At 40.5% G+C, this 25,888-nt stretch overlaps 1 protein-coding gene across 5 annotated transcripts in view; it reads right to left on the bottom strand.

The window, feature by feature from the left end:
• Positions 1 to 4,699: 4,699 nt before the first annotated feature.
• The window catches only part of Lhfpl1 (lipoma HMGIC fusion partner-like 1), an 82,034-nt gene continuing 60,845 nt past the window's right edge, over positions 4,700 to 25,888 (bottom strand). For all 5 annotated transcript variants that reach the window (XM_030251332.1, XM_006528801.3, XM_006528800.3 and 2 more), the window contains one exon: positions 4,700 to 5,668. In XM_030251332.1, coding sequence (XP_030107192.1) covers positions 5,487 to 5,668 — 182 coding nt within the window. In that variant the 3' untranslated portion in view covers positions 4,700 to 5,486. The remainder of the gene's footprint in view (positions 5,669 to 25,888) is intronic.

A 25,888-nucleotide genomic window follows, 5' to 3' on the forward strand; every position in this document is an offset into this window, starting at 1 on the left:
AAATGTTGGGTCTTGTTTGTGTAGCCAGTTTGTTAGTCTATGTCTTTTTATTGGGGAGTTGAGACCATTGATGTTAAGAGATATTAAGGAAAAGTAATTGTTGCTTCCTGTTATTTTTGTTGTTAAAGTTGGCATTCTGTTCTTGTGGCTGTCTTCTTTTAGGTTTGTTGAGGGATTACCTTCTTGTTTTTTCTAGGGCATTGTTCCCGTTCTTGTATTGGTTTTTTTCTGTTATTAACCTTTGAAGGGCTGGATTCGTGGAGAGATAATGTGTGAATTTGGTTTTGTCGTGGAATACTTTGGTTTCTCCATCTATGGTAATTGAGAGTTTGGCTGGGTATAGTAGCCTGGGCTGGAATTTGTGTTCTCTTAGTGTCTGTATAACATCTGTCCAGGCTCTTCTGGCTTTCATAGTCTCTGGTGAAAAATCTGGTGTAATTTCTGATAGGCCTGCCTTGATATGTTACTTGACCTTTTTCCCTTACTGCTTTTAGTATTCTATCTTTATTTAGTGCATTTGTTGTTCCGATTATTATGTGTCCGGAGGAATTTCTTTTCTGGTCCAGTCTATTTGGAGTTCTGTAGGCTTCTTGTATGTTCATAGGTATCTCTTTCTTTATATTTGTTGAAGATGTTTGCTGGTCCTTTGAGTTGAAAATCTTCATTCTCATCCACTCCTATTATCCGTAGGTTTGGTCTTCTCATTGTGTCCTGGATTTCCTGGATTTTTGAGTTTGGATCTTGTTTCATTTTGTATTTTCTTTGATTGTTGTGCCGATGTTCTCTATGGAATCTTCTGCACCTGAGATTCTCTCTTCCATCTCTTGTATTCTGTTGCTGATGCTCAAATCTATGGTTCCAGATTTCTTTCCTAGGGTTTCTATCTCCAGTGTTGCCTCACTTTGAGTTTTCTTTATTGTTTCTACTTCCCTTTTTAGGTCTAGTATGGTTTTGTTCATTTCCACCACCTGTTTGTATGTTTTTTCCTCTTTTTCTGTAAGGACTTCTACCTGTTTGATTGTGTTTTCCTGTTTTTCTTTAAGGACTTGTAACTCTTTAGCAGTGTTCTCCTGTATTTCTTTAAGTGATTTATTAAAGTCCTTCTTGATGTCCTCTACCATCATCATGAGATATGCTTTTAAATCTAGGTCTAGGTTTTCGGGTGTGTTGGGGTGCCCTGGACTGGTTGAAGTGGGAGTGCTGGGTTCTGATGATGGTGAGTGGTCTTGGTTCCTGTTAGTAGGATTCCTACATTTACCTTTCGCCATCTGGTAATCTCTGGAGTTAGTAGTTATAGTTGACTCTGTTTAGAGATTGTTCTTCTGGTGATTCTGTTACCGTCTCTCAGCAGACCTGGGAGACAGATTCTCTCCTCTGAGTTTCAGTGCTCAGAGCACTCTCTGCTGGCAAGCTCTCTTACAGGGAAGGTGCGCAGATATCTTGTTTTTGGACCTCCTCCTGGTCGAAGAAGAAGGCCCAAAACAGGGCCTCTCTCAGAAGCTGTGTTGCTTTGGCAGTTCCCAGAAGCTGTCAGCTTCTGTGGTGCAGACTCTCACCTGTGCAGACTAAAATCCTAAGTTCCAGGGAGTCCTGGAACCAAGATGGTGACCGCTGCTCCTGAGGCTGAGGCCGTCTCCTGAGCCAGGCGGACACCTGTCCTCTGGTCCGGACGGTGGCCGGCTGTGTGCGGCCCTCCAAGAGTGCTGCCTCAGCGGCTCTGTGCTTCTGCCCGTCCCAGAAGCTGTCCGGTTCTCTGGCGCACCCTCTAACCTGTTCAGACTAATTTCCTAAGTTCTGCTGAGTCCCGGAACCAAGATGGCAACCGCTGCTCCTGAGGCTGAGGCCGCCTCCCAAGCCAGGCGGACACCTGTCCTCTGGTCCGGATGGTGGCCGGTTGTCTGCGGCCCGCCCAGGCTGCTGCCTCAGCGGCTCTGTGCTTCTGCCCGTCCCAGAAGCTGTCCGGTTCTCTGGCGCACCCTCTAACCTGTTCAGACTAATTTCCTAGGTCCCGCGGAGTCCCGGAACCCAGATGGTGACCGCTGCTGCTGAGGCTGAGTGAATTGACTTTTCTAAGAGAGTGATCTGCCTTTTCCTGTATATTGAACATGTTCTTCATATACTGCACTCTCTTAAGATTGTATTAGAGTGTTTAATAAAACAAATAAGATGGTTGAGTTGGTTACAGTTTTGCTTTACCGAAACAGAGTCATCTTCCTTAGGATAAGGGTTTGCAATGGACTCCTCAGATACTTTGCTTTCTAGACGTCTAATCAGCATGCTTTACCTTAAACATTTAATCAATTTGTCTTCTAGGAGCAATTCATTTTTGACATGAATATGAACATCACTTGCTCATGGCCTATAATCTCCATCTTGGTAACACCCCTATTCCAGAGTGATCACTGTTAACTTTCACTTGGCCTCACCTACATGTGTTGACAAAGAATTGCCTTTCCAGGCACAGAATGGAGCATAAGTGACCCAATTGATTTTTTTCAATTTTAAAAATTATGTAGTTAACAAGCTAAATCCAACTAAAAGTATCCTTCAAAATCCAGCATGATTGGAATCTTTGCAAATGTTGTGTATGAGAACAAAAATTTAGTCTAATGTTTTAGTGACATGAGGAAAAGTAAACTGAACAGGTATGAGTAAAGACAAGCTTGGCACACAACCTTATGGTAAATTCAAAAATAAAAGCATACAACCATATAAACATTTGAAATGGGAAATCAAAATCTTGCACAGGTGTGTTTAAACGTTACTACTATACTCTAGTGAAAGCTAAATTACCTGTGTCTAAGAAAATAAACAGCAAGTACATATACCTGTTTAAGGTGCCATATTTTATTATGTATTTTTTGTTATGTTGTGTTTTTGGAACAGATCTTGTGTAGCTCATTCTAGTATTGAACTTACTATACAGCCAAGACTGGCCTTGAATTTTCAGAGTTCTTTGGATTTGGAATGTTGGCATAGATTATATAAATTCCTCATTCTTAATCTCAAAAAAAAAAAAAAAACCACCAAGTGTAGAACTTCTTTCTGAAGACATCGAACTTAACACTTGGAACTGTTTTGGAGTTGGAATTTTGGACACAGACTCGCTCAACCTATATCTTTTCTTGTATTTGGTGCTCATTTCCACTCTTTGTTCCCAGCATATTCACTTGGCACATGGGTTATGAAAACGTCCCTAGCCTCTCTCACCCTACCCTCTGTAATTATCCTTGCTGTAGATCTTTGCAAAAGCACAAATGCACTCACATTACCTGCTTTAGGTGAAAGTGCGGATTCATTGCCTAGAGAATCTAGCTACTCTCCCCTTGCAGCTTCACTTTGTCGCCTTGTTTGTAAGCTTGGTCTGTCCCTGTCCCTTTTTGTCTTTGATGATTAGCTCTTTCTCTTCATCTTTCAACCCCATCTTAGTCATCACTCAGAAAATAATATTCACCAAGACCCCTTAAGTGACTAACTTAGTTTTGTGGTTGCTCTCTGATCCTTTAACCCCTCCTCCCCTACTTTAACATTCCCAGCACTTAATACATTGACAACTATTTATTGACATGCCACCAAAAACTCACCACTATTCCTTTTAAGGTGAAAATTTGTTTTCATCATTGTTTTGTATGAGTGTATATTTTATTTTATTTTTTCCAGGAATCAATTTATTTATTCACTTTATATCCTGATCACAGCCTCCCTTCTCTCAATCCACATCTCACAAGGCTCCTCCCTCTGGGGAAGGAACTGGGTGGGAGAGGGGATAGGGAAGGAAAGAGAAGGGGGAGATCAGGTATGCAGAGAACCAGAAAGAAAGGGCCAGGAGAGTGAGAGGAAATTAGGGGATGGGGTCTAGGACATGCCAGAGACCTGGGATGAAAGTCTTTAAGGGTGACTCTCGCTGAGACGAGACGCATAGCAGTGGGAGATATGGAGCCTGAGGTATCCACCTCTTGTAGCCAGACAGGACTCTCAGTGAAAGGATACAGACATGAACCCACCCACAAAACCTTCAACCCAAAATTTGTTCTGCCTACAAGATGTGTAAGGATGAAGGTGGAGCAGAGACTGTTTTCATCATTTAACCCTTATGCTTGGCACAGAATGTGGACAATTTAAGGATTGGCTCCTAAGCAGATGAATAAATGAGCGAATTATGAATGACTATGAGTGGAGTATATGTTTGAATTAACTTACATACGTGAGGCAAGTAAAAGGACTCTGACTCTTTATGAGATGATCTACAATTGATGAAGCCAGTATTGTAAGGTTTTTTTTTTCTCCTCTTGGAGGACCAAATCCATGGTAGAGTGTTTAAGAATAGAAACAGATGAATTAGCCTTTTGAATTCCAGGCCTTCCCTAGTCCCCAAAGCTGAAGTTATGAAATAGTAGCACTGGCCTTAATTAGCTGTCGGAAGAGGTGAGTCTGATTTTCTTTTCTCCAGGAGAAATCAAAGTTTACACAATCCATCAGCCTAGATCACTTTAGCCCTAGGTGACATCATGGCTGTTTTCTCTCATAATCAAATTTAGCCTAGATGGAGGTGAGATGATTTGAAGAGCAGTAATTAAAGCAGGCAGAGAAACTTACATCACACTACAGATGGTTACCGGGACAGACGTCACTGCAGATTTCCTAGTCTCTTATAATAAGCTCGGATAAAACTTTCAAGAAGAATACAGCAAACACATCCTTGCCCTCATCACTGGGAGTTCATGTTTATTGAACACCTGACAAATGTTAGACTCAATGAACAACATTCCTCTAGCTAGAATAGTTTAAGGAACACTTGCCACTATATTTTGATACCAGTCACCCAGCAAGAGTAGAAAATTAACTCCTATGAATATTCTAAAGCATAATGTGAAAGCTGCCCCATATTAGATGCACGTGAACATGATTAGTGTTTTCCCCACTGAAAGTTACCTTTCTACCATGCTTTCTCGTGCATAAGAAAAGAAAAAAAAACGAAATGGAAATGAAGTATAGGCTTGAGAAATTCACAAATGTTTCAAATAGTAATTCTTGTGATGTGCTTGTGAGGAACAATAAATATTAGGGGGAGAGCCATGCAAATGAATGGGTGCAAAATAGCTTAGTGTGTCTTCCAGTGCCCCTTGAGTACTACTGCTCCTGAACAGAATCTATGCTTTAAAGTAAGTGGGAAGTACATGTTATAGAACTCTGAGAAGTTTCTTGGTTATTTGGTAACTTTTCAAGTAAGAATCTTACTTTGCATAAAGGTACTCAGTGTGACTTGGGTGACCAGTAGAAACTTCATTCCCGTGAATGTTTGAATCATTGTGCTGAAAAATTATCTAAAGAGCCATGGACTTGGAGTTTTGGGGGAACATGGAAATGAGTGACACATGTTTAAGGAGCATGCAAGCATTAGGGTATTCGACTAGTAGGTGGCTATCTTGGCTTACTTAATACATCTGTTCAGGTTTCTTTTCCCTCTTTAGTAAATCTTTCAAAACTTAAGGTTTGAGGCAGTGATCAAGCTCCAAGGCATAAGAATTGGTATTTCTCATGATGTTCTCCACCAACATAACTGGCTTGGGGTTTCTTCCAGCAAAGCAAGAGAGCCAGGTGCAGATCAACATGGCTGCAGCAGCTCCACCCCCAGCACAGTAATAGGCCCAGCCGAGTCTACAGGTTCCTGTGAAAACAAAGATAGAAGCATAAATGTTGGTTTATGTTCTCACATATCTTCAGGTAATAAACTGTAATCTCTGAAAGTATATTTTAATTAAAATGTAATTTCCATCTAATATCTTTCTTTTCTCCCAAGCCCTACTTCCTGGCCTCTTTTTCCCTACTTTCTAGTGATTGTGTGTGTGTGTGTGTGTGTGTGTGTGTGTGTGTGTGTGTTTGTGTGTATGATTTCATGACTGACCACTTGGAACTGGATAGACAATTAAGGGATTCCTCCATGGGGGAAGACTATTTCTCCCCTACTCTCAACATCTCTTAGTTACCTATAGTTCTTTGTCTAGGTGTATGGCCTCATGAGATTTTTTCCCTTATAAAATAGTATACCTTTAATACATCTGCTTCGGCATAAGATGGTTAACATAAGGACACAAAATAGTGATGTAAGCTGAGTTTTCTAATTCCTCCTTAGTTCTTCGCTCCCCCATGCCTTAGCAAGTCCTTATAAAAGTATATTTACAGTTAGAGTAGGAACCTAAGTTTGGTGCAGTGGTGACATTGCCGCAACAGTAATTACAATGACAACAGGAGAAAGCTAATAGTGTATCAAATATTATATTAAGTTCTTTATACATACACCTCATTGATCTTGACAGCAACTTCATGAACCAGATACTTTTTTTCTTATAAATGATGCAGCAGACAAGGCACAGGCTGGGAATACTCACACAGCTAGAAAGCTGTAGAGTTGGACTATAGACAATGCTAAACTATTGTTCACAAGCACTACACTTTTAACCAAAGAGCTATAGTACCATTCATGTGCTTCTCTAAGAGATCCTTGTTCTGAAACATCAGGGGATGAGACAGAATAAAAGCCCGTCCCTTTTTTCTTACGATGTCTCTATTTTACCCTAAGCATTTAATACTTATTAGAAAGTATATATTGGCATCAAAGGTAAGTTTATAAGAGAGTAGCTTCCATTTGAATGGTAGGAAAGAAATGTCACATGCTCAGACACATTCACCTCACCTCGTACCATTTTATAAAAGTAGGTCACCTTCTTTGACAGACCAATGCTTTTAGTAAAAATCTTTGAGGAAACATTAATGGCCAGAGAAAGAGCTGTTACTTAATGAGTTAGTAGAGTGACTAACTGCTATAACGAAATGCTTGAGCACATAGGCTCTGGAAATGTTGGTAGGTGCCTAATTATACAAATCTGTAGAGAGGTCCTGGCATGAGAAATAGGCAGTGAGACTTCTCTACCCTACATAAAGTCTGCAGAAAGCTAGTGCGACTTAAGTTTCTATTTAAATTGATTAACTAATGTGCCATGGAGTGAGTTTAAGACAGGTTCAAGTAACGATACTTTTTCACGCACTCAATTTCCCACCTCAATTGTCCTTACACTCACAACTCATTGCTTATGCTTTCTCTCCTGTAAAAAATACCAACTTCTGTCTTCTTGTTCATTGATTCTTATATTACAAAGAATACTCTTCAGGACATGCCACCTACTGGAAGCTTTCCTTGCTTCATTGCCATAGGCCCAAGTCATCCCAGCCAAGTAGAGAACCCTGAAGCCACCCGAGCATCCCATATATGGCTTCTTCTGCGGGAGAAAATGTTGAGAGGTAACTTTACATTTCACATAGTTTTGATCTGCCCGTTCCTCCCTTCCCAGTAAATGATGTCTTTGATACTTTTTTTAAAAATATTTTATTAGGTATTTTCCTCATTTACATTTCCAATGCTATCCCAAAAGTCGCCCATACCCCCCCACTCCCTTAACCACCCACTCCCACTTTTTGGCCCTGGCATTCCCCTGTACTGGGGCATATAAAGTTTGCAAGTCCAATGGGCCTCTCTTTCCAGTGATGGCCGACTAGGCCATCTTTTGATACATATGCAGCTAGAGTCAAAAGCTCCAGGGTACTGGTTAGTTCATATTGTTGTTCCACCTATAGGGTTGCAGGTCCCTTTAGCTCCTTGGGTACTTTCTCTAGCTCCTCCATTGGGGGCCCTGTGATCCATCCAATAGCTGACTGTGAGCATCCACTTCTGTGTTTGCTAGGCCCCAGCATTGTCTCACAAGAGACAGCTATATCAGGGTCCTTTCAGCAAAATCTTGCTAGTGTATGCAATGGTGTCAGCATTTGGAGGATGATTATGGGATGAATCCCCGGATATGGCAGTCTCTAGATGGTCCATCCTTTCATCACAACTCCAAACTTTGTCTCTGTAACTCCTTCCATGGGTGTTTTGTTCCCAATTCTAAGAAGGGGCAAAGTGTCCACACTTTGGTCTTCGTTCTTCTTGAGTTTCATGTGTTTAGCAAATTGTATCTTATATCTTGGGATACTTTTTGATGAGGCTTCTAGTTTTTTAATACCATAGTGAGTACAATTTCAAGATGTCAGATCTTCTCTAACCACATTTTGAAGCTGGATGCACTTGAACTTGCAGACACCAACACAAAATACTCTTCATCTAAATTTTCAATGACATTGAAAATCCAAAGTAATATTCTATTGATGTTTTAAGTGTCTACCCTTAAACCCTTTTACTCTAAAGCTTATGCACATTGTGTCTCCTCTGACTACATGTTTCCTTCACATGAATATGTAAATTTATATATAAATTTCCCATCATACTCTGTTTGGTCAATGTTCTATAGTTTATAAAATTTCATTAATTACCTCCATGAGCTTTCTCTGAGCTACCTAAGTCAAATTCCCTCACAGGAGGCTGTCATACTATCATCTTTCCTTCCTTTTGAGCTTGAATAGCTATTTCCTTATCCCCTGTCTTGACAGGTGCAGAATAGCAGTCATTCTAAGGAATAGTACTTTGTCAATAGTCCTAGGCAATCATAAAACTTTCAATAAACCTCTGTGGCCCCAGCCCAAAATAATGAGGAAAATTAGATTACAAATGCTATCAGAGAGATGAAAGTGTGGATTTAAAAAAATACTTTTAAAACTGTTTTTTTATTAGCTGGTTTGAATAACAATGGCTCTTATATGCTCATATATTTAAATGTTCAGTCTGTATTTGGTAGAACTATTTGGGAAAGATTAAGAGGTGTGACTTTATTTTTTTTCTTTCCATTTTTTATTAGGTATTTAGCTCATTTACATTTCCAATGCTATACCAAAAGTCCCCCATACCCACCCACCCCCACTCCCCTACCCGCCCACTCCCCCTTTTTGGCCCTGGCGTTCCCCTGTTCTGGGGCATATAAAGTTTGTGTGTCCAATGGGCCTCTCTTTCCAGTGATGGCCGACTAGGCCATCCTTTGATACATATGCAGCTAGAGTCAAGAGCTCTGGGGTACTGGTTAGTTCATAATGTTGATCCACCTATAGGGTTGCAGATCCCTTTAGCTCCTTGGCTACTTTCTCTAGCTCCTCCATTGGGAGCCCTGTGATCCATCCATTAGCTGACTGTGGGCATCCACTTCTGTGTTTGCTAGGCCCCGGCATAGTCTCACAAGAGACAGCTACATCTGGGTCCTTTCGATAAAATCTTGCTAGTGTATGCAATGGTGTCAGCGTTTGGATGCTGATTATGGGGTGGATCCCTGGATAAGGCAGTCTCTACATGGTCCATCCTTTCATCTCAGCTCCAAACTTTGTCTCTGTAACTCCTTCCAAGGGTGTTTTGTTCCCACTTCTAAGGAGGGGTATAGTGTCCACACTTCAGTCTTCATTTTTCTTGAGTTTCATGTGTTTAGGAAATTGTATCTTATATCTTGGGTATCCTAGGTTTTGGGCTAATATCCACTTATCAGTGAGTACATATTGTGTGAGTTCCTTTGTGAATGTGTTACCTCACTCAGGATGATGCCCTCCAGGTCCATCCATTTGCCTAGGAATTTCATAAATTCATTCTTTTTAATAGCTGAGTAGTACTCCATTGTGTAGATGTACCACATTTTCTGTATCCATTCCTCTGTTGAGGGGCATCTGGGTTCTTTCCAGCTTCTGGCTATTATAAATAAGGCTGCTATGAACATAGTGGAGCATGTGTCCTTCTTACCAGTTGGGGCATCTTCTGGATATATGCCCAGGAGATGTATTGCTGGATCCTCCGGTAGTACTATGTCCAATTTTCTGAGGAACCGCCAGACGGATTTCCAGAGTGGTTGTACAAGCCTGCAATCCCACCAACAATGGAGGAGTGTTCCTCTTTCTCCACATCCTCGCCAGCATCTGCTGTCACCTGAATTTTTGATCTTAGACATTCTGACTGGTGTGAGGTGGAATCTCAGGGTTGTTTTGATTTGCATTTCCCTGATGATTAAGGATGTTGAACATTTTTTCAGGTGCTTCTCTGCCATTCGGTATTCCTCAGGTGAGAATTCTTTGTTCAGTTCTGAGCCCCATTTTTTAATGGGGTTATTTGATTTTCTGAAGTCCACCATCTTGTGTTCTTTATATATGTTGGATATTAGTCCCCTATCTGATTTAGGATAGGTAAAGATCCTTTCCCAATCTGTTGGTGGTCTCTTTGTCTTATTGACGGTGTCTTTTGCCTTGCAGAAACTTTGGAGTTTCATTAGGTCCCATTTGTCAATTCTCGATCTTACAGCACAAGCCATTGCTGTTCTGTTCAGGAATTTTTCCCCTGTGCCCATATCTTCAAGGCTTTTCCCCACTTTCTCCTCTATAAGTTTCAGTGTCTCTGGTTTTATGTGAAGTTCTTTGATCCATTTAGATTTGACCTTAGTACAAGGAGATAAGTATGGATCGATTCACATTCTTCTACATGATAACAACCAGTTGTGCCAGCACCAATTGTTGAAAATGCTGTCTTTCTTCCACTGGATGGTTTTAGCTCCCTTGTCGAAGATCAAGTGACCATAGGTGTGTGGGTTCATTTCTGGGTCTTCAATTCTATTCCATTGGTCTACTTGTCTGTCTCTATACCAGTACCATGCAGTTTTTACCACAATTGCTCTGTAGTAAAGCTTTAGGTCAGGCATGGTGATTCCACCAGAGGTTCTTTTATCCTTGAGAAGAGTTTTTGCTATCCTAGGTTTTTTGTTATTCCAGATGAATTTGCAAATTGCTCCTTCTAATTCGTTGAAGAATTGAGTTGGAATTTTGATGGGGATTGCATTGAATCTGTAGATTGCTTTTGGCAAGATAGCCATTTTTGACTTTAATGAAGGATGTAAGTGTCACTAGATGGTAGACTTTGAGGTTACAAAAGCCAATGTCATCCCCAGTTAAGTCCTGCCTGTCTCATACCTGTGGATGAGATGTAAAGTCTCAGCTATTGCTCTAGCACCATGCCTGCCTGCCTATAGCCATACTTCTCACTGTAATGGTCATGGACTCTAACCCTCTAGAATCATGACCCCATATATTACATGCTTTCTTTTATAGGTTACCTAATAACTAACACATTCATATACAAGACAATCAACTTTATGATTTTTTCAATCATCTATATCATTATACTTTGTTATAATTTGTCCACATCAACCACCACCCTTCTCAATGATCCCTGTCCTGCAAAGGCATAGTTTTGCTAGAAATACCTTCTTAGATGAAGGAGTGTACCTATCCCCAAAGTGGCTTCAACCTGAAAAAGTATGGTGGCATATGGGGAGAATACACTGTAGTCTATTTTGAAGTCATCTGCCAATATTTCTATGTCATTCCTTATCTTATTTCTCCATAGATATGAGAGAGATGTTTTCCTCAATTCATTCATACATTCAAAGCAAATGCTTTGAAATTAGCAGAGCAAACATTCTTTGGCAATCATTAGAAAGAATGTGTGTGTGTGTGTGTGTGTGTGTATCCACTATATATGTGTGTGTGCATGTGCATATATATACATACATACATACATACATATATATATATATATATACACATATATGTGTGTATATATATACACACACACATGATATTATATTATATTATCCTAACCATTCCAACTGAAATATAAGGCTTAGAAATAAATATGGGGCATATGAAATGTCTCAAATGCAGAAAGGCAGAAGCAGGATTTTGGCCACATCTCTAATACTCAGTCTCATATTGTGCTTCCCTATGGTTTTCTTAGCCTTACTCTGAATCTCTCACAAAGTTACATCTTATGACTTGATCAGCACTATTGATCAGCTCTAAAGTGGAGACAGCTAAATCAATTTACAACATACTCCTAGTGAACCACTCCTCTAGGTCCTCCAATTAAAATGCTCTAGCATTGTAAAATAGTCAGGAGCCATCTCTGAGATGGAGCCATCCCTGAGGTGTGCCAATTGCTAAGTAACTTCATGCCCCTCAGCATTTCCATTCTGTTTCTTCACTTTCCTGTCAGGTGGTCTCCTCATTACAACAGCAGGGATATTTTTATTAGGCACATGCACTCTGGGGTCAGGAAAAGACTTGCTTCTTTAAATGAAAATAACGTATGTATAGTGTGCCCTTCAGCTCTACTTGGTAAAGATATATCAAGAAAGGCCTTGGTAAACTTTTCAAAACAAAGAACTAGTTACTACTGGGTGGTCAGCCAATGTCAAGGTGCTGCTATTGCCATCCCAAGTACACTCTGAATTTCCTCTCTCAAACAGTCTTGTTAAGCCACTGAATTGCACCCGAGTCCCGGCCATCTGCTCCTGTCCAGGATGTTAAAAGGAATAGAAATAGATCTTTGTTCCCACACCCTCGTCATACCACATATCCTGCTTGAGGGAACAGTGGAGCTGTATATCCGATATTGCAAGAGGAAAACAAACAAAACATTTAGAACTACTGTTCCACTTTGATCATCTCTGCCAGTCAACCTACCAACTGATAAAAGCATCCTAGAGAAAGGCCAATGACTTGGCCATCTTAAAAGTCTCTGAGACAAGATATCAAGGGCAGGCTTAATTTAAGCTCAGCATCATGCCTTTATATTACACAAGGAGAAAAAAATAAGGAGATATAAATTACTGTGATCTAATGTCATTTGCCTGGACCCTAGTTCCCCTACCCCTTGATATGTGTGTGTGTGGGGGGGGGGGGGGCTAGAAGTCAACATGATTTTGTTTTCTTCAATCACTCACCATTGAACCTGGACTTTCCCTCTAACATAGAACATAGGACAATTTCCTATGACAAAAAAAAAAATGGTTTAGCCAAAATATCAGTGTTATCAAGACTGAAAAATCCTCACCTAGGAGAAGAGCAGATGTTTAGAATTTAAATTCTCTTCAAAATACATCTTGATAACTGAAGGATCAGCCCAACAAGATTAAATGTTCATAACTAAAGAATTAGCCCAACAAAATGGGATGATCTCAGTTCTGAAGAGCTATGCTTGGCTCTTGCTTAGGAAATAATTGCCCAAGAAGGAAAACTGAGAAATCCTCACGTTAAAAAATTTCTAAAGGTATTGAGGGAAAAATAACAATTTCCTTAAAGCTTGGAAACTGTAGATTTAGGTGAAAAAAAAACTTTTAAATACACTGTGTCTAACCCCCTATTAAGATGGGGAAAAGTAATTAAGTATCTCCCTAAAGATGGGATACTAGAATCAGATCAGTTCTTAAAAATCTCTTGAGAAACAGTGATATTTACTGTTCCTTGCCCTTGAATGGAATGTGCTGCCTCTGAACCTCTGTGCTTCTAGTGCCTGTGTCCTCGGAAAAATAATTGCAGTGAATTGACATCACACCTAGTGGTTTTCTCCACATCCGTACATGAGTGTCTGCTAAGAGAAAGATTGGGTAACAGGATAGGGGAAGAGAATAGGCTCTTAACTGCAAATGAGCTTTATGCAAAGTTTCTGGATGAGCACTGAGCTAAGTCTGTTCCATTTTGTGTGCTTCTGCCTCACTTTTAACACCCTTACGGAGTCACTCTATTCTAGTGTTGAATTTGCTGTGACAGAATCTCTCATAAAAGTTATTAAATCATCACTCAGCAGTGGGCCTGACATTTAAATCAAGACATGTTGCTTTTATTCCAAGTTGCAAATCAAATTGGATTGGAGTTTGACTGTTTCCTTTGATTCAGCATTAAGTCATTGCCGTCTACTGTGAAATTTTTTTAAGACACTGTTGCCACTTAAGCTGGGCATCTTCTGTAAAGTCCCAGTCCTATGCTCTTTTATAAGTATGATGCCTGGAAGTTGCCTAGGGGTTCTAATGAGCCAGTGGGACAAATTAGATAAAAACTAAAACTATTTACCAGTATTAAGTACACTGTAGATTGTGGCTCCTGTGGCTTACCAGTGGTTACTGTGGATTAGCAGCAGTGTGGGTATCAAACGTTAGAATCAGAACGGGACAGCATCTGAGAGAAAGTCTGCTCTTTCAACGAGCAATATTCTGAGCATCATCTTAGAAGTAAACAACCCAAAAAAGTGCTCAAGATCTATCTCAAAGAAGGATGTTCTTAGAGGAGGAAGAAACAGTAATGATGGAGGTAGACACACAAATCAAACATGTCTGTCTTTTGAGCTTTCTTTGTCCTCTTTTGTAGAAAATAACATGATGCTATTTTAAGGTCCTGAAAGTCTTAAGGAATAGGAGTGGAAGCAGGGATATTGCAAGCACATACCAACTGACATCTTACAAACTGACTAGGCCTATGAGGTATATGAAACTATCAGACAGTTAAAGGTTTGATGCCGCAGACCGGTCCTTTTTGGTCCCTGTCTACGTAGAACAGGTCTCTAGTTGCAGGTGGACAAGGAGTCATTGAATGACAAACAGAAGCAACACAAGAGATTGTGTAGAATCTGAGTGTAATTTGTCAAGTCAAGCATCAAACTTTTTATACAGAAGAATAACAAGAAACCAGGCGAGATACATCCACCAAGTTACAGTGACACAAAACATAAGGAATGTATTCATCAAAAGATGGTGGGGACCAGGCCGCTGCTGCTGCTCCTGCTGCTGCTGCTGCTGCTCCTGCTCCTGCTGCTGTTTACCACTAAGAAGGGAGCCAGGTGTAATGCTAGTCTATTGTTAAGCCCACCACCAGGAGTTCTTACTAAATGCCTGATTGATGCTGTTTCTTTGGGCCTAATGAAGAAACTTGTCTCAGGGAGATTCCCTAACTCTTTCATGGTAAACCCACCTATTTCCTAGGCCATTGTGAATTCCCTTGACTGGGTAAGACTGGCTATTGTCCCAAGTAAACACTCTGCAGACCAGTCCTGAGCTATTCTGCTCCATTCTTTGTAATGCCTAATTAGTTTCACCATCTCTAATAGAAGTAAATTTGAATGTTACTGAATAGATAACCTTCTTACTGAATTCCTACTGAATTCCAAGTTTGTCTGTCAACTTCAAGGATTTTCTATGATGTTGGAACACTGGTGGAGGCTTACCTATGTCAGAATTCAATCTTTAAAGGCACTTATAATAAAATAATACTAAAAGAGAGCACGTGGATCCATACACCAGACTAACGCGGGGATAGGGTATGAGTATACAGGTTATGAGAATGCCTGGTTCCAGGAGGTTGAGTTTCCTTGAAACCCCCTGCCTCCTGAGTGCTTTCAGGCCTCTTGGCCTGCCAAGAAGACTTCACTGGAGTGTGCATAGCAGTTTGACTTGGAATAAGTCAAACTAAGGGTCTATCTCTGAAAACGACTACTGTTGGTGGGGTGGTCTGATGCTGCTATGTATTCAAATGGTAAAACTAATCCCCAAGATCTGGCTGCCCCCAAAGAGTAAATCCTCACCTACACCAAATGATGCTATGTAAACCTTGTTTCCCTCTTTAAAGCTATCAGTTAAAATAAAGTGACTACAGCCAATTACTGCAGAGAAGAGAAGAGAAGAGAGTTTCAGTTAACAGGCTGAAGGTCTCAAGTAGGGACCACAAGGAGGAAGAATAATGAAAGAGAGAGTGAAGGAGGAAGAAGACACAGAGAACAGGAGGTCTCCATTCAATATGATGAACTAGGAGCCCATGCCTGAGTGAAATGCACACCCAGGACAGACTAAAGTAATCTGGGCAAGATTCAAGCAGCAAGTATTTGGGGAGCACATCTGGGAATTAACATAATAGTCTAGTGAGTAGAAAAATTGATTAGGAGTAATGCCCCTGTAATTGTACAAGAGGTGATTAAATAATCCATAGGATTGTGCCTCAGTTATTGAGACCTGGCTGAATCATATTAATAATTAGTAGAATATATTAAAATCCATTTACAGACTCCTCTAGGAAAAAAACATGATTGTGAGACAGCATCAGTCACAAGGAGCCCTGGATATTGGATATTTATGAAATTCCTAGCCAAATGGATGGACCTGGAGGACATCATCCTGAGTGAGGTAACACAATCACAAAGGAACTCACAAAATATGTACTCACTGATAAGTGGATATTAGCCCAAAACTTAGGATACCCAAGATATAAGATACAATTTGCTAAACGCATGAAACTCAAGAAGAATGAAGACTGAAGTGTGGACACTATGCCCCTCCTTAGAATTGGGAACAAAACACCCATGGAAGGAGTTACAGAGACAAAGTTTGGAGCTGTGACGAAAGGATGGACCATCTAGAGACTGCCATATCCAGGGATCCACCCCATAATCAGCTTCCAAACGCTGACACCATTGCATACACTAGCAAGATTTTGCTGAAAGGACCCAGATATAGCTGTCTCTTGTGAGACTATGCCGGGGCCTAGCAAACGCAGAAGTGGATGCTCACAGTCAACTAGTGGATGGATCACAGGGCCCCCAATGGAGGAGCTAGAGAAAGTACCCAAGGAGCTAAAGGGATCTGCAACCCTATAGGTGGAACAACATTATGAACTAACCAGTACCCCGGAGCTCTTGACTCTAGCTGCATATGTATCAAAAGATGGCCTAGTCGGCCATCACTGGAAAGAGAGGCCCATTGGACAGGCAAACTTTATATGCCCCAGTACAGGGGAACGCCAGGGCCAAAAAATGGGAATGGGTAGGTAGGGGAGTGGGGGGGGTGTGGGGGACTTTTGGGATAGCATTGGAAATGTAATTGAGGAAAATACATAATAAAAAAAAGTAGGAGTGAACCTATAAGCAAAAAAAGAGAGAGAGAGAGAGAGAGAGAGAGGATACCAGAAAGGATAAGGTTGTATAATGTGAATAATTCAGAAATACAAAGAGAAATCTGTGTTTCTGTACAAAGAAGAAATCCAGCTCAGTGTGGTGACCCACAACTTTAATCCCAATACTCATGAGTCAGAGGCATGTGGATCTCTTTGAGTTTGAGGCCAGCCTGATCTACATAGTGAGTTCCAGGCCAGCCAAAGCTATATAGTGAGACCATGTCTCAAAATTCAAAACAACATTAAAAAAAAAAAAACCAACGAAATCCAAATTGTAAGGGTTCTTGGCATCAGAAGATTAAGGAACAGTTTCAGGAAGAACACGGAGAACAATTCTGACATCTATTTGTCCCATTTGCTATTAGTCAAAGGACTGGCAAATTGAAGAAAGATGGACCAAAATAGGAGAGGAAGGTATATGATGAAAATGTATGTATCTTCTTTATCTCACCTTCAGTATAAAGAGAGGAGACAGAGAATTTTGTTTGTGAGACAACTCAGGTAGTTTTAGCAGTATTCCCCATGTCAAACTGGTCTGTTGATATTTATCCTAAGGAAAGGACTCACCATACATAGACACCTAGACTTCCGGCAAAAATTAATGGGGTAGCAAGTGAGAAGGGCTAGAAAGGGATCAAAGACTAGAAAGAGAGTAAAGGGGGCAAAGGAGGCAAACATAAGAGGGTTAGAGTATCATGACCATGGTAAAGGAGGACAAAGTTGGAATAACAGAGCTCTATCCCTATTAAGGATACTATTTTTCCAAAGCCAGTTCGACTCAGGAATGCTAACTCTTCTTCCCATAGCTATAGCCTATCTACATTTATGACACTCGGTCATGAACCAAGCTACTGTTTGGTATGTAAGATGGGAATGAGGAAGACAAAGATTTACCATGTTCTAATTTGTTATAGTTTTGCCAGACAGGCCTGGCTCTTATGGCAACAGAGACAATGGGGGATAATAAAGAAGCCAGTGGTCTCAGCTGTTCCATGATGACTTTCGATTTCAGACTTCAGGGTTTCAATAGGAAGTAACATAAGGAGCTTTTCAATGGAGCAGAAGCTAAATGAGCAGAGAACTTTCTCCACTAGGTTTGAGCAAACACAGATGAATAATCTTCAAAGAGAAAGCAAAGCCGATGAATTCGAAAACAATTGCCAAACATCTTACTTCTCCTACCACAGCCTCCAGGAAAAAGACAGCCAAGACTATGAAAACATCTTTCTACTCACATTCCAAGCTGGGTATGCGTGTCACCAGCAGCCTAGAGAGGATGCCCAGAACCCAGTGAATATTCCAGAAGTCTGCCAAGCTACCTTGGCAGAGAAGGAAAAAACAAAACAAAACAAACAAAATAGAGAACAGAGAATTTCAGTACTTTAGGTAAGCACATTACTACTGGTAGTACTAACTTTGATCCAATCAGATCTGCTAAGGAGTACGACATTGTAGGTTGGCAAACTCATCATGAGCCAACCGAATGCTCTAAAGGGAAGGAAAGACCAGTTGATGGCACTTGCAAAGAAGCCAAATCCTCATGATGACAAAAATGTCCTCCATCTGATTTTCCTCTCCCAGACACACATTTCAGCGAAACAAATTGATTCCTATTGAAATCTCCCTTGGCATTCTGTACTTCTTTTTATTGGGTTTCTTGTATAGTTATCAGTTTTAGCTGTCTCTGCTCATCTTTTTCTTCAGTGGGGAGAAGCATGCCTCAGACCAATTTAAACTGTGTTTCTCTGTCTTTCTCCAGACTGACCTCCTGGACCCTTAAAAATTGCCCATATCATCATGTTGCCCTTTGTACAGCTCATTAATTCTACCTAGAACAGCTTCTTAGAATAGCTTTGGGCATTCTCCCTAAGGAGAGAAGGCAAAAACCAGCTAAGCAAATATTCGACCGCTTTCATTCAGCATGAGCTCTCTAGGACACTTGGCTTCTAAGCAATTGGTCCCTCTCCTCTCATATATACTCAATAGCCCTCTGCTTGCATCGACTTGAACTTTCTTAGCACTAAGCCAGTAACTGAAACAGAAGTCATTATTATTGGTCAAATACTTCCTCATGCCTGGCACTGTGGTAAGCTCTTTCAACAAGTCATTCTCTCATAGGTAAGATTATTAAAAAACAAAAAACAAAACAGGGATTAGGGTGAGGCAATATTCTCACTAATAAGGCAAGTGCTATGATGCCAAGTCACACAAGGATGAAGATGGGGATCAAATTCATTGTAAAGGGGATAGGGATGTTTTGAAGAAAAATCAGAAATTAAGCAGGCAAGGAAATGAGAAGAGGCAGTCTTAAGAAACACAATGTCAGCTGCAAAATTGAGGCGATGGGGAGAAACTTGGGTGTCTTAGTTAGGGTTTCTATTCCTGCACAAACATCATGACCAAGAAGCAAGTTGGGGAGGAAAGGGTTTATTCGGCTTACACTTCCATACTGCTGTTCATCACCAAGGAAGTCAGGACTGAAACTCAAGCAGGTCAGGAAGCAAGAACTGATTCAGAGGCCATGGAGGGATGTTCTTTACTGGCTTGCCTCCCCTGGCTTGCTCAGCCTGCTCTCTTATAGAACCAAGACTACCAGCCCAGAGATGGTTCCACCCACAAGGGGCCTTTCCCCCTTGATCACTAATTGAGAAAATGCCTTACAGTTGGATCTCATGGAGGCATTTCCTCAACTGAAGCTCCTTTCTCTCTGATAACTCCAGCTGTGTCAAGTTGACACAAAACTAGCCAGTACATTGGGTTTTCTGGATCACTGACATGGCAGAATATGTGTATGTCTGTGGTCCCTATAGGTCTTGTTGTGGACTCCATCCTCAAAGTAATGGGGAATTATACTTGGTAAGACAGAATGGCATCAGATTTGCATTTCATAAATATCACTTTAGCCTAAGAGGGAGATACCAAGGGACCTGTATGTAGGATCTCTAGCAATCTAAAAACAGGAGATAAAGAAGAAGAGGAAAAAAAAAGAAGGGGAATAATGAGATGGAGGGAAGGGAAGTAAGAGATTGCTCTAGTAACCCAGGGTAGAGTGCAAATTAAGAGAAGAAAGATAGGATTCTAGAGTTCTCCTTATGTGCCTCTGCATTATCGCATCTACAGATGCTGATGTCATACATTTGGATTAACATCATTATCAGTTATTTGTTATATAACTGTACAGTTTATCTCTTGAAACAAACTATAATCTCTTTTGAACTCTGCATTTTATACTGATTTATTCAATACTTTATAGTGAACATCCAAGATAGAATAATGAGTATTATCTCTATTTTGATATATTCTTAAATACTAAAAATTGCTAAAGGCTCAGTCCCAGAAACTTAATCTACCCTAGAACTTAGGAGTGAGGGAACCTTCATGCAGATCATTTACTGAGCCTTGTACTAGCAAGGCCAGCTTGAAGCGTTTGCTGTTTCTATTCAGACTCTAGTGCCTAACAGATACCTGTCATGGAGGCTTATAAAAATTTGCCCTCAAATACCTCAGAAATAACAAAGTCCCCAAATTATACCATCCAATATGAGCATAGTACTTCACAACTTACAACATACCATTTCTACTTACTCTCCCAGCTAATCCTGTTTCCTGAGTTCTAGCCATTCGTCAAGTTGTAGCTATAGGCAGGAATATTATTCTACAAGAAGGAATTAACAGAGAGATGAAGCATGTCTCAAAGTTCTCCCATTTCATCAGGAGGTGTCTATAGTGGCTGGAATTATTCAACTTTGAACCTGGAGAGTCGATGTGGTATAGGGAGCAGAGCCTGACATGACAGTTACAAGGAACTGCATCTGAAAGCATGTTCTGCCCCTTCCAAACTGGATCCCCAGGAGCAAGTCATTTACCCTTATTGAGCATCTCTTCCTCATGGTAAAAATAAATGTGACTACTCACTTTACAATACAGCTAAGGGGGTAAATACAATGGTATATTAAACAAGAAATCAGTGCAGAGCCTAGCATAATGAGTACTTTTCAGACCACCTGTCTCCTAGTCCTAGTCTCTGCAAATACCTAAAAGAACTTAAGATGCAGATATCTAGGCTTCCCTACAGATCCCCCATATCCATATCTCTGGGGAAGAGTCCAGTAGATTCCTAAGTCCAGCCCAATGGGGCCCGAAGTAAGGTATATCATTTAGCCTATTAATGAAAAAATGTGGAAAGACATCTATATTTCTTTAAAATTTCCCTGTGCTTGTTGCCATGCTAGGGGCATTCACTTGAGAGAGATATTTTTATCTTTCTCACCATTTCTTATAATTCACTTAGACGAGGTTTAGTGACTATTGTTTGTAGGAAACCATATGACATAGCTCTAACATATAGGTCTCTCTTCTCTGTAATCCCAACCTCATCAGGGGATTTCTCCTAGGAATGTAGCTGTTGCTTGCTTTGCTCTTTTGCAACCAGTTTATTATCCAGCCTCTGGGTTAGTCTGACCTATACCAACAACAGCCATGATCAAAGCAGTTGCCATTCACATTTACAGGGTGTGGGCCCTGAGCTGAACATATTTTATATGGTATCTCAACGCCATCCTCACTGACTGAGCCTTATGGCTTGGATGCTACACTGTTAACATCTGCTCTTAAAAGTAAACTCTGGCAGGGCGTGGTGGTGCACGCCTTTAATCCCAGCACTCGGGAGGCAGAGGCAGGCGGATTTCTGAGTTCGAGGCTAGCCTGGTCTACAAAGTGAGTTCCAGGACAGCCAGGGCTATACAGAGAAACCCTGTCTCAAAAAAAAAAAAAAAAAAAAAAAAAAAAAAAAAAAAAAAAAAAAAAGTAAACTCTGAGATTCTGCTTTTAAACAAAAGCTTAAGATAAGATTCAGCACCATTTTATAGGGAAAGGACTAACACACAATAAAGGTGAAAGAGGAAGCAGAAATTGGCACTGATGCTTACAGAAGCAACTCCAGGGGAGGAAATGGAAGCAAAGAAATTGTGATTCACATTCTAGAAAGTAAAGAGCAGAAGTGCTAAACCAAATGAATTTGCCTTGCTTTACTGCCATCGTGTGGTTGTGTGGTTGATAGACAACCAGCCCCTAGAACGTTAGTTCTCTTCCTGAGCCTGGGAGGCCCTCAGCAAGACAACAGGAGAATAAGGCCATGCAGTGGACTTGCCCTTGAGGCCTTTGGAAGAACCTTCTCTTCCTCTGGGGTTGCAGAACTGCAACCGTAACAAGCAACTAATTCAGGGTTGAACACCCTTTCTCACGTGGATTATTTCAAGAAAAAGAGAAATGTACATAAAAGCACCTCTGTCATTTCTTCTAGTCAAAACGAAAATAACTTCATATTCCCTGGGATGTATAGAGTGTCATTACTCTAAATTTCTCACTATTTTTAATCTAGAAGCTGATCAGTGAGAAGATCTAACCAATTAGAGTTCTAATTTCTACCTCTCACAGGCAAGATTATTGTTTCAAAATTTTTCGGTGCACTTCTCTAACACATGAGCAGAACCGGTTCTGAAGATAATTGATTTCTCACATTGCCTATGGGTAAACGGGTTTAAAGAAGTGAAGTGGGTCATCTATGGCCAGACAGTAAGATAGGGATAAAGCTACTGCACAATGTAAAGGTGTGTTAGGCAGCAGACATATGCAGTCGAATAAAGTTGTTTCATGACCCATTAATTCCTTCTGGTCTGCTTCAACTTAGCTCAATTTCTCCTCTTTGTGGAAACACATCTCTGTTGTTCACGTACATAACTCTGAGGTTTTCAGCAATGTCTAAGCCCTGAATTTCCCAGGACTCTCAACATTCCAGCTAATGCTACCCCAAAAGATAGTGGCTCTGCACAATGTCCTTAGCTAAATACATTTTTCTCTCAGACAGCTACCAGCAGTGATTCTCAAACTATTATTGTGTATAAGATGATTATCCTAAGTACATTGCATTTTTACTGTATATTTTAATGTATAAAAGATGATATTTTGATGTATATGTAATAAGATAATTACTAGTTAAACAAATTAACATATTTATCTCCTGCTACAGTTATGTGTATGCTAAAACACTTGAAAATATACTTTTTGAGAACAGGGGGAAAAAGACAGATATGAAGATAAATGATTAATGGAGAGCAAGTCATAACAGGGAGCTAAGTAGGTATATAGGACCCTTGGTTTTCTGAAAGTGGTAAAAGATTCACATCTATAGGCAGGCTTTATTACTGGAGCTAGTAACCCGGCTACTCACCCACCTAGTACAGTGCTCTGTACATGAAAACAGAGAAGCCAGGTCTCAGAGTGGGGAAGTGATGTGCCCAAGCAAGCCTAGGAAGACTGAAAGCAGAATAAGCAGTTTACCCTTGTCAGGCTGACTTCTCCCACACTCTACTGCCCCACTGTGGATGCAAAGATGCTTGCTAAGCCAGCTGTGTGCTGGTGAGCACAGCAGACTGTCCACAAAAAGGCTGTTACTTGTATGTGGGACATGTTCTTCTAGCTAGGCTGCCTTGTCTGGCCTCAGTGGGAGAGGAAGTGCCTAGTCTCACAGAGACTTAAAGTGCAAGGGTGAGGGATACCCAGGGGCCCCACCTGCTCAGAAGAGCAGTGGAAGGGGATAGGGGAAGGACTGTGGGAGGGGTGACTATGAAGGGAGCAGTGAGCAGGATATAAAGTGAATAAATGAATAAATAAATAAATAAAATTTTAAAAAGAAAACTGAAAGAAACGAAAGGTAACAGGAAATTCCTGGAAACTGAACCCTGGAAGGTCAAATCCCAAGTCACCATAAAAGGCTTTGAACTGTCCAGAATGGGCGGAAATGTTAAGAGAGCAAGGGAAATGAACCACTAGAGAAAGGAACTACAAGGAACACACACATGACCTTTGGTTATCCTCTATCACCAACCTTGGTCAAGATGGATGGGCCTTTCCTTTCTTGTCTCCATTCTGAAAGTTTGGGGCCTCTCCTCCAAAGGGACTCTGACAATAACAAGTTGCATTAATGCAGCATTGTGCCTTGTATCTAATGGTGACTTTCCTCTATCGCCCCAATCCTACAAGAATCAATACTATTAACAATCCCCATTGATGAAATACTGAGAAGTTAAGGAGTGTGCCCAGATTTGTACAACTAGTAAGTGGCGGGGCTCACATTTGAAGACAAGTCCAGCACTGCTAACCTGTGAATTTATTTTTCATGTTATATAGGCCACAGATTCTAAAGCTGTTGCCCACGGCCCTACGGGGTCATGTAACAAAATATGGGAGGGTAATGAAAACCTTAGCAAGAACAAATGGTTTCTGAATGCACAACGGACACAAGTTAATTCAAAATCACACTTATAATGAATCTGAGGTGTTCCTGGCAGCACCTTGACCAGGCTCCATCGTGCAACTTCAGTGCAGTCATGATTCTGAATTTACAACATGGTGCATTTAGTACTGTGCATTCTCTCACCTCACACCATGTGATGGCAATAAACACAACCTGGAACATGGGCTTGGATTCAGTACTGCCGTATATTATAAATTACAAGGATTTTACTATACATGCAAAGTTTGATGATCTTGCAGAAACAGTGATTAAATTAAGGAAAACAGAATCTTTTAATATTCCCCTACTGTCATTCTTTAGTATATAAGCATTGAAATAGTATATCTTTGGATTGGATTGTGTTAGTAAAGTTGGATTTTAAAAACTGCTGCCTTTATGCACGGGGGCTACACAAGTCCAAACAGATGGTATCCCAGCACAGAGAGGGAACTGAACTTGAGGTCCCATCCCTACCACAGAAGCCATCTCCAACTGATAACTACTCACAAAGGACTAAGCAGTGTTTGTCTGTAAAGCCTCTCTGGGTATACAAATTGCTCTTTAAGGTCAGACCACAGGATGCGCGGTAGATGTCCAGCACAAAACAAACTCAGTGGTATTTTTTTTAATTAGGTATTTTCCTCATTTACATTTTCAATGCTATCCCAAAGGTCCCCCATACCCACCCCCCCAATCCCCTACCCACCCACTCCCCCTTTTTGGCCCTGGCGTTCCCCTGTACTGGGGCATATAAAATTTGCAAGTCCAATGGGCCTCTCTTTGCAGTGATGGCCGACTAGGCCATCTTTTGATACATATGCAGCTAAAGACAAGAGCTCCAGGGTACTGGTTAGTTCATATTGTTGTTCCACCTATAGGGTTGCAGTTCCCTATAGCTCCTTGGGTAATTTCTCTAGCTCCTCCATTAGGGGCCGTGTGACCCATCCAATAGCTGACTGTGATCATCCATTTCTGTGTTTGCTAGGCCCCGGCATAGTCTCACAAGAGAGAGCTATAACTGGGTCCTTTCAGCGAAATCTTGCTAGTGTATGCAATGGTGTCAGCATTTGGAAGCTGATTATGGGATGGATCCCTGCATATGAAAACCTTTTTTCTCGTGTTTTGTTTAGGCATTTTTTTTGCCCTAACCATCTTTTGTTTATCTATTATAGTTTCCAAGTTTGATTTTTTATGAGATATTTGTGTGTGCATGTGTCTACATGTGTATTGTTTCTAGAGGATTTTTTTTCTGTTTGTCTGTTTTATGTTTTATTTTGGTTTGTTTTTAATTTTTATTGGTTTGCTTGTTGTTTAAAGAAAGAGAGTGAGAAGGCATGGAGTTGGATGGGCAGGGTTCTGGGGAGAACCTGGGAGGAGACACAGGAAAGGAAATTATGGTCAGAACATACTGTAGGGAAAAAAATGTGCCTAATAAATAAATAATATAGCAACAAAGCATAAAAATAAAAACTGCTGTTTGAGTTGATGAATTAAATTTTAGAAAAAGTCAGTGAATTTTGGCTTGACTTTAACACAGCACTTGCGGTAGCTTCTGAAGTGGCCCTAACAGGTTGGTACTCCATATTTATGTGAACTTGTCCTCCCAGCACCGATAATTACAAAAGCAAAATACCAATCAAATGAAAACTATGGAAGATGCTATAAATACGTTCATACTCAATATTCAGCCAATATTTAATTTTCACGTTTAGCAAGCACATCATTTCATTAGTATACCAATTTGCTTTCTTCTTACTAAATGGTAAATAAATAATTGGTACATCAAAGGTTTTTTAAGTAATAAATTGATTTCTTATTTCTTATTAGTTTTTGACATATATCTTTTTTTTAATTTCTAAGTACCTGTGG

The sequence above is a fragment of the Mus musculus genome, chromosome X (assembly GCF_000001635.26).
Source record: "Mus musculus strain C57BL/6J chromosome X, GRCm38.p6 C57BL/6J".
Classification (NCBI taxonomy): Eukaryota; Metazoa; Chordata; class Mammalia; order Rodentia; family Muridae; genus Mus; species Mus musculus.